A 9,180-nucleotide genomic window follows, 5' to 3' on the forward strand; every position below is an offset into this window, starting at 1 on the left:
AATACTCATAAAGTACCACTTCAGCCACCGATATTGGAAGTTATTTGTAAAGCTAATAAATTGCCTCGCGTCAGTTTAACGGCTTCCTTGGAATGGTTTCATTTGATTTAATTTACTGCATAACAACATACCTAACAGTAATGCAGTGGAGACAAAGTGGCTGCAGTTCACAGATTTACTGCCTTTGACAGCAGGGAATTAAACAGCTGTACAGGGATAGTGAATTAAACTGTCAAATATATTTCAGATACAGCATTTATATAAACATGTAGATATTTAGGTCTCATCCAATAAAAGCCACTGAAATTGTCACTAAATAAAAAATGAGGAAGTGAAAAGTGAAACAGTTTCTCTTCTGCTTCTGCTTATTAAGGGTCTGGATGTCTGGGTCTCCTAATAATTTTGGCTGTGGAATAACACTCTGGTGTGCTGCCAGTGTAAGTGCAGTGTGTAGCTGCTGTAAGAAATGCTGTGATTGTGTCAACTCAGCACTGACACAGCATTCGAGTGATGGAAAAGACATGTATGTGGATGGGCGTCGTAAACAACCAGAAGTGGTGGTCTCCATCAGAAGCCATTTATTTTTAACCGCAGCTCTGTGTTCATTTCATTTCCTGTCTCACTTTATCTTCTCCAGGGTAATAATAGGCTAAGTTAGAAGAAGGGACTGGGATAATGGGAGACTTTAGCTCCTGCTCCTGTAATGAGGCTGTGGGATCTGGACCAGAGGCGATGGAGGGAGGTATGACAAATGCTGGAAAATCTAGGACCACGGGGAAATAAAAGAAAGATTAATATGTGAACAACTATGTTTAAACCGCGTAACCAGGTGAATCTTTCGAAAACAAAGGTTGATCTCCCACCTGAATCCATCACGTACATCTGAGCATCTCTCTCTCTCTCTCTCTTTCTCTCTCTCTCTCTCTCTCTCTCTCACACACACACACCCTCATAAACGCACCTACTACCATGAATAAAATAAAGAATGCTGTCGATTTGCAGAGCACTTTTTATGAATGGACGTCTAGAATTGAATGAATGTAAAATTGGCATTTCATTCAATTAAATGAAACAAATGTCTGCCAGGAGGAGTTTATTAAAGCGCCATTTCTCACTGTGTTACACTTGATGTGGCACAGTGACTCTTTGTCCGCCGAAAAGTTTTTCCACAACTTGAATTTTCTTGCCGCTGTTTAAATCAACTCCCTCTTAGTGAGGAGCGCCGGCCTTGCGGTGCTGTATCCCGTTTCACTGCTTGTTATTGTACGGAGCGACTTGCATGCGTTTCTCTAGAGGCGGCCATTTTCATCAAACTCGCTGTGTTTGGATGTACAAGTTCTAAATGTGTAGCGCAGAAAAACTACACCTGTGCAATTACAACAGTTTAATCTGTTTCCTGCAGGGGTTGTATATGAGGGGACCTCCAGTTTCCTAGCTATGCAATATGTGAATCCCTGAGCTGTTTGTGTATTTTGTGTAAATGAGAAAATGTGGCCGAAAATAGCCTCCATATGGATTTGATTATGGACAGGAGAAGAAAAAGATCCAGTGTCTTGTGGCAAGTGTCCTGAAGTAGATCCCCACCCAATCACCACAGGCCTCAAAGAGCAAGGAACACCCAAGATGGCACCTTCCTGTGGTGTCACATCCACTTAGGCTACATTAAAGCCAAAGAAAAACAGTTTTCCTTTTTTCTGCTAATTTACTTCTATGAAAAGCTACAGTATATTGGTCTATGACAAAAACTAGATGGATGGATGGATGGATGGATAGATCTAGAGAATTTATGCATCATCATTTCTAAAAAATACACTTAGATATTGGATGTCATATGAGACAGTGATGATGTGTTAAAAAGCCCAGTCTTAAAAAAAAAAAATTTCTTCCTCCATTTTTTGGCAAGCCTGGGCAGTTTAACCAGGTTAACTAAAATAACCACTCCTCTTTTTTATTTTCTTTTGTTTGTAGGTCGAGTCTGTGTGTTGCGTGACAGAGCTTCTAGAGATTGTGAGATAACTTCAGATTTGTCTCCATCTGTCCTTTCTAGCCGATCTGCGATCACATTCCCCGGCAGGAGCAGATATATTTGTTTCAGGATTTTATTTTTCCACTTATTGGGAGACATCACGCCGCAGGATCTTTCTGATAAAAAATGTTTCTGTCTGTCACTGTGTTTTATGTTGTCTTGGAGGTTTCTGATCCTCACGGGATCCAGGGAGAAGATACAGTACTTTGACCATTGTTGTGCGCTGGTATCGGTCCAGCAGATACAATCAGGACGCTTGAAACGTCTGCCAAGATGCAGCGTCACGGTGATAGAAAATAAGGAGACACATAGGACTAGGAGAGCAAACGGAGAAAACAAAATATTTATTTTGAATCATGATGACACTGAGCAAATTTCTTTCCACCGTAGCTCAATTTTTGTAGCAATCTGAGTGCTCCTTACACCAGGGGCTTTACTGTTCTGCTAGTAATTTCCACATCACAAACCAGGAGTAATGAAAAAAAGGGGGAAAACAAATAATTTGCATAATCCAAGCAAGACCTTGGGTGAAAAAGAGATGGCGTAAAGAAAGATAAAAAAAAAGAAAAGATTATTCTAGGGAAGGGTGACAGGAGGTGGTTTCCAGGGAAATGGGGCCATATCTGATTCTGGCTGCTGACAAACATGCAGCCAGGTTAAGGCCTGTTCTTAGGCAGGACCCACAGAAGCCACATCTCTTCCCCTCTCTCATTCTCTTTGTTGTTATTTGAGGGTTTTCTTGGCAGTGTTCAGGCACAGGATGCAGGCCATTTGCTGCAGGAAAGTATAACCACATTGTCTGAGCTCGGACGGCCTAATTGCCCCACAACAAACAATGTGTAAACTGAGGCTGATTATAATTTGAGCCCTGGGCCTCAGTCGGTTGATTGTAGAGGAGGGGAGGGTTGGGGTGGGGGGTCCAGCATCTATTTCCTTAAGTCTCAGGGGCCAGCAGACTAGAGTGAAGGGACTCTTTTGGATATACAGTACATAAATATATGCTGTACTTACCCACATTTCTTGTGGTATGTGGTCAAGCGAGGTTAGAGCCCAAATTGACGTTTTGTTTTTTTCATTCCTTCCAGAAGTAGATAAGTATGTAAGACAAGCTCAGACACACAGACTGTAAGAGGCCCGTCGCAGCAGAATTGAAGTCTGATCTGACTGCAGAGGTGACACTGTGAGAGTGAGCGGTTCCAGGCCCAGAACACTGGCACTGATCAGTGACAGTTTTAGTGTTTGCTGTCTGTCCTTATTGTTTCCTTATGTCATTCTGTGTTAATTGAAAACATCCTATACTCTAAACCAGTGGTGTCCAACCACCAGCGTGCCGTGAGAGGTCGTCAGGTGTCCTCAAATATAATTTATATATTGCAAATAATTCTTTCTTTGTTTGTCAATGCGTGACAGGCAGAGCTATTAAATACTCGTCCACTAGGTGGCAGCAAATATTTTTGAACACTTAAAAATGAGAATTAAAGGTGTTGAAGAAGATCTTTGAGTGTCTTTCTTCAATTCCTGCGGGTAAATCAGTGTTGTCTTCAACTAAACAAGCCAAGATTTTAGTGAATTGTGAGGTCATTTAAACTAGAAGATTATTATTTTTCATTACATGTAATTTTGTCAGATTTGTAAACAGTTTTTTTTCTACATACATTCATGTATATATACAAAAATATACAAAAATATAAAATATATACTTTTTACAGTTACTTTCTGCTATTTTTCTATTTTCAGCTTTTTTTAGCTTTATTCTTAATACATACGTATATGTATACAAAAATATAAAATATATACACTATTTATAAAAACATATTTTTTGTCCATGCTTCCTGATTTAAGCAGATGTTTAATGGCCAATTGGCCCATTCAATAACAGAGATAAAAGGTGTTGTTTTATGTTTTTTTTAATGATGAGATCTGTTTGCATGAGCACCAGAAATCATCACAGCAGTGGTAATTATAACAACTCCACTACGATGACATTGTTTCAGTACTAAAGTTGATTCATTGTCAGGAATAAAAGTTTAATTTAACAGTATCGTAAAATAGAGCGAAACAACATAATGGCCTGTGACTGTGTGTAGCATCATCTTCAGATGCTCAGAAGTTTTAATGCCTCACTGATGTTCTGCTGCTTCCTAATATTCCTACAGCACACTGCTAAATTATATTTAGGTTACCGTCTGCAGCCATTATGTCACAGAAATATTGTTTTGCTTGTATTTTTAATGTTAATAAAACCTTGTGTGTGCCCTTTTGACCTATGAAGGACATGTACGTAACAGTCGGTGAGGTCTGTCTGTACACGGGAGGACTGTGTTTGTACATCACGTCTCACAAAGCGTCATGTCTCAAATGCAGGGAAGGAATTTTAAGTGGGTTGAGGAAAGAAGAAGAGAGGAGAAGAATGGAAAAGTAAAGAAGAGAGGAGAGGAGAAAAGGAGAACAGAAAAGACAACTCTTTATTCCCAAACCCCCACATCCTTCCACTTTCATTCTCTCGGGGGTCTCGGGGTTATTATTGTTAATCATCTTATTACCGAAACCAAAGTACATCCCAGGTTGTGGGCCAGATGAAAAGTCAGCCGCTGCGCTCCACAGACACCCAGCCGTCAACAGATCAAAGCCGATGCTCTCCGATGATCCTATGCTGCATGGCTTTGATACTGTAGCACACAAAGGAGCGTGGGCCTTGGAGAGATGACAAAGTTTGATCGTACTTTTCAACTGAAACATTTACCCTTCCTTCACAAAGTCGTGCAGTGATGAAGCATCTCAGCATGAGTCGGTGGTTTGTGGTACGTGAGCAGGTTGATGTACCTCGGTCCGCGTACGGCCAGGTAATCAATCCTGAAATCCTGAAAAGCTTTTGTTTCTTTTCAATCTGTGCTACAACTTTTTGTTAATTTATTAACCAGGATTTTGATTTTTGTTCTGTACGTTTTTTTTAGCTGAACAAGGGTGATTCGAAATATTTTAAAAATTAAAATCAATACTTATTTACACTTACGTACAGTAAGTATAAATATCATTAATTACATGACATATAAATTAAATGTATCCCAATGTGGGGTAATTACATCTGAGCCAGTTGTGTTGCATTAAGACAGCCTGCCATTGCTAGTTGGGTTTTTTTTGTTGTTTGTTTTTTTGTTTTTTATTCACTTCCTGGTTTTGTTAGACTTGTTTTTTGCTCCAATCTCCTTTTTATTCTACAATTTCTCCTGTCTTGAAGTGTCTCAGATTAATGTCAGAATAACTGTTAGGGTCGGCCAATAAATCCTGTGCTGTTAGAGTTGAGAAAAAGGCTTTAACACCTTTCAAATTTATTCGGGTTAGATTTAGGTATCAACCATGTGTTCTATCTCTCCTCAGCTAACCGTCTAATTTTCCGGAGCTTCTTGCATGTAACTTTTCATTGTAAAATACTGTTTTTAGAAGCAACGGCGTGTTTACAGTGAGCGTTAGTAATGCGAGATAACCCACCGAGCTGGATCAAGTTGTCCAAAGAACATACTTCACTGTCTAGACTCCTAACAAACTTGATATCTCCTGTGATGCCGCTGCCAGGATTCTTTCCGGTTTCTCACAACACGGCTGTTTCGCTACCAGACGCTGGCAGACACCCCGCAGGAGACCACCTCCCCCAGTGGCACAGCACTGTGGGGTGTGAATGAGTTTCTGTTACAACCCCCTGACCTTTTTCTGTCTCAGGGCGACCAGTCAGCTGGAGGTCAGAGGGCATCTCTTCATTGATAGCACAGGGTTTCATACGGCCTGAGACCAGACACAGATTTCGGATTAGTTTGCCTTTGATCATTTAGCCTCAGCAGAAAGGTTATACGTGTCTGAGGTTGATTTAAATAAATTCTGCTGTTACTTATTTTTACATTCCCAGAACCTGCAATGATCTGTGAGTTTCTACGTCTCAATTTTCTACATGACTGGCAGTTGTAAGCGATATCAGAGAGAGGAGAAAAAAGTAACTACAAGATGTATATTTGAGCTAAAGTCACACAGAACAGGAATAGATTTGGGTTCAAGCTTTTAGCCACTCCAAAGAAAATCTGATATGAGCAGCAGCAGGGAGCCTGGCGGCCGTCTGGCATTTCAAATCAAACTGCGAAGATCACGTCCTCCACAGCTGATGTGGAGGTTGAGAAACCCCCATCCCTTTCTCAAACACCTTTGAATGAAGTATCCACCCGTGATCACCACCATCAGGACGGAGAGCAGAACTGCACGATTGATGAGCAAATGTTATGGTCACCTATCTAATTTAAGGAACCCTGTCAGGAAAAAGGAACAAACTATGATGTGAACCAATCAAGCATGGGTTGTCTTCAACAAATCTTCCTCTCCGTTAATTGACTTCAGACTTTGTCTAATGTCCGTCTTCAAGTACATCCAAAAATACTAGAGTGAGTTAGAGTCAGCACAGGTGACCACATACCTCTGTGCTTACTGTCTGTGTAAGTCAAAAGATAAAACAGTTAGAATAAAGGACAGCTTCTATTGAGATCAGGGCCTGAGGTAGCAGGAGAAGCAGCCCTTCATCGTAAGTAGTTTAATCCCCTAAAAGTCCTGTCCTTTCACCATCCCACGGCCCGTCCCCTGTTGTCCTCAGCCTCCCCTGCAGCTGCCTGCTCCTTAACTCAGACAAGAGGGGCCTTTTAGCCGGCACAGTTTGTGAGTTAATCTGTGTCCTTGTGGGTGATGTGGAGACCTCAGCTTTATCAAAGAGCACTAATGACCTCAATGGGTGATACTTGCATTAACGGGACGACCCCTGTGGCCTGAAAATATGGAGACTCTCTGTCCCTGCATCCCTCACGGCATGAGGTGGGGCTTTACTGTAACGTCTTCTTAGCTTCCATGTTGGTGTCCCTTGGTTTCTCTGCGTCCACATTTTTTTCTGTTGTCTCCCTCACATTTGTTCAACACTGTGTACAGTCTCCGTTGTCCGCCTCGCCACACTTTCTTTTCATCTTTAAACATTTTTTTCTTCATCGCGCAGCAGCTGCAGACATGACAGTATCGTGCACAGAACCACCATGACGCCTGACCTCCCGCCTCTGCTCCCTGCCCGCTGCTGCTAAACCATGACGTTACTATAGCAGCAGACTCCTCGCTCCTCTTTAACCTCCTAATGGTCAGGGACAACACATTCCAAAGTATCAGCACCTTTGTCCCATTTATGTTTCCATTAGAGCAGTCTCAGACGACCAGTGACATCCGTCTTATTTTTCTGAGTGCGATTGGATTCAGAATTACATCTACCTCTCGCTCCAGACCAGGCATTGGCAAACTAAGCCGGATGCGGCCCATTCAGCTTTTCGATCCAGCCCGCAAACGTTTCCAAATTATATAATTTAGTAATATTATCATTATATTTCCGCCTTTTCCCTGCAATACCCACCTTTCCCTAATAGATGACGTAAATAATGATAAAAGCATTTTAGCATTTTTAGCCTTTATGCATGACTTTTAAATGCCATTTATCTTAGTTCACACGATTGCTCCATCTACCTGCTCCTGACCCGGCCCCCCTGTTCAATTTCAGGACAATTGCGGTCCGCAAGTCCTGTCAAGATTCCAGAGCCCACTTATGGTTGAGAGAGAAGAATTCAAAATCACAGAAAGTAAAATGCAGTGTTTCATGATAAATCCAGGGAGGGAAATAATATAAGTAGATATAGAGCTAATATAACCTGTATCGTGGGGGCGGTCCTTCTGTACGGAAATTATTTTTTGTATCTGGTCATTAGCGTGTGTTGGTTTGGTAATAATAGGATGAAGGAAAAGTCACGTAGCCATGTGGCATTTTATGCAAAATTGACAGACGTGAATGCAAATGAATGCACTCATGACACACGTATTACATGAATATTACAGGGAGTACACAGAGTTGGTTGCTGAGGTTGAGGCATCCCAGCTGCTGAGGCCCCTGTTGGGGTGAGAAGGTCAGGAACATTACCCACCGTTTATAAAGGAAAGAGTAGGCATGTCCAACAAGTCCCACCTGCCACTGTATTTATGAAATTAGTCATTGCAGTGTTTGGCTTCCATCACATTTGACAGTAGGGAACCAAAAAAACCCCTTTAGTCTGGATCCATATCTACAGTGTTGCCTCAGCTCCATTAACTCTATACCCTTGCAGGCCCTTTGTGCAGTAAAAAATATGAATAGTTTTCTAGGTACCATAAACCTGCCTGGTTAGTATTTTTTTATTATTTTCTTTAAAATTGGACATGGTACTCTAAGGAAAAATTAAGAGAGAAAAAAACAGCGTTAGACCAAGAAAAAGGATTTGACTGATGCTCTGTACTTTATTGGCATAAAAGCAGTTTACCCAGGTTTGACAAAAGAACAAACCTGTGTCACAAAAACACAAAAAGCAAACTGAATAAGAAAAAAAATGTGAGGAAAAGATGTGCAGGCGAACAGATTGCTCATGTCCAAAATGAACACAGTAGCACGGCATCACTTTTCTGTTGAAAAAAAAAAAAAGATTTAGTTTTATATAAAACTGATCAGTAGATGCCGAACAAAAGTATTCAAAAATAGTAAAGAGAGAGATGATTGAATGAGTCATAATGGTTGTATAGATGTATTGTTATTCAGTAGTAAAGTAAATGAATAGCAGTAAATAGTAAATGTACGTACTGCATTTATAAAGGCGGTTGACACGAGCGATGTCATTCCTACTCATCCTTGTGGCCATGCCTATGGGAACATTGGGGTTTGGGACAGGAACGATTGTAGGCTTTCCGTTTTTACTAAAGAAATTTCTGTGGGAAAAAAAAGTGTGTTAAACATTTACAGTGAAGACACATGAATATAGATATAGGAGTAGAAATGTTTGCAGAGGGAGAGTGGATAAGTTACTTCTGATAGTGCATGATCGAATTGTAGTCATACGGAGTCCTCAGGTTGTTCGTCTGTACTTTCATAAACTGACTTCTGTAATCTGAATGAAATCAAACCCATCGTTACATTATTATTATTGACATTGCTAAATGTTGTTGGAAGTTTTATTTATTTGATGTTTTTTTGCGTTTTCTTTTTAACATAAAAGTCAGTTTTGGAAACTTGAACCCACTACGATCGATGTTCTGAAACATGATGCGAACATGTTTGTCCCTGTCAG

The 9,180-nt window shown here is 40.7% G+C and overlaps 1 protein-coding gene across 1 annotated transcript in view; it reads right to left on the reverse strand.

Moving 5' to 3' along the window:
- Positions 1–8,472: 8,472 nt before the first annotated feature.
- The window catches only part of LOC103377101 (uncharacterized), a 6,215-nt gene continuing 5,507 nt past the window's right edge, over positions 8,473–9,180 (reverse strand). Inside the window, 4 exon segments of the mRNA XM_025054693.1 lie at positions 8,473–8,521; positions 8,697–8,821; positions 8,919–9,000; positions 9,133–9,180. The exon segment at positions 9,133–9,180 is cut by the window's right edge and continues 29 nt beyond it. Of these exon segments, the coding sequence (XP_024910461.1) occupies positions 8,514–8,521; positions 8,697–8,821; positions 8,919–9,000; positions 9,133–9,180 (263 nt within the window). The 3' untranslated portion in view covers positions 8,473–8,513.

Source organism: Cynoglossus semilaevis, chromosome 3, assembly GCF_000523025.1.
Source record: "Cynoglossus semilaevis isolate Cse_v1.0 chromosome 3, Cse_v1.0, whole genome shotgun sequence".
NCBI lineage: Eukaryota > Metazoa > Chordata > Actinopteri > Pleuronectiformes > Cynoglossidae > Cynoglossus > Cynoglossus semilaevis.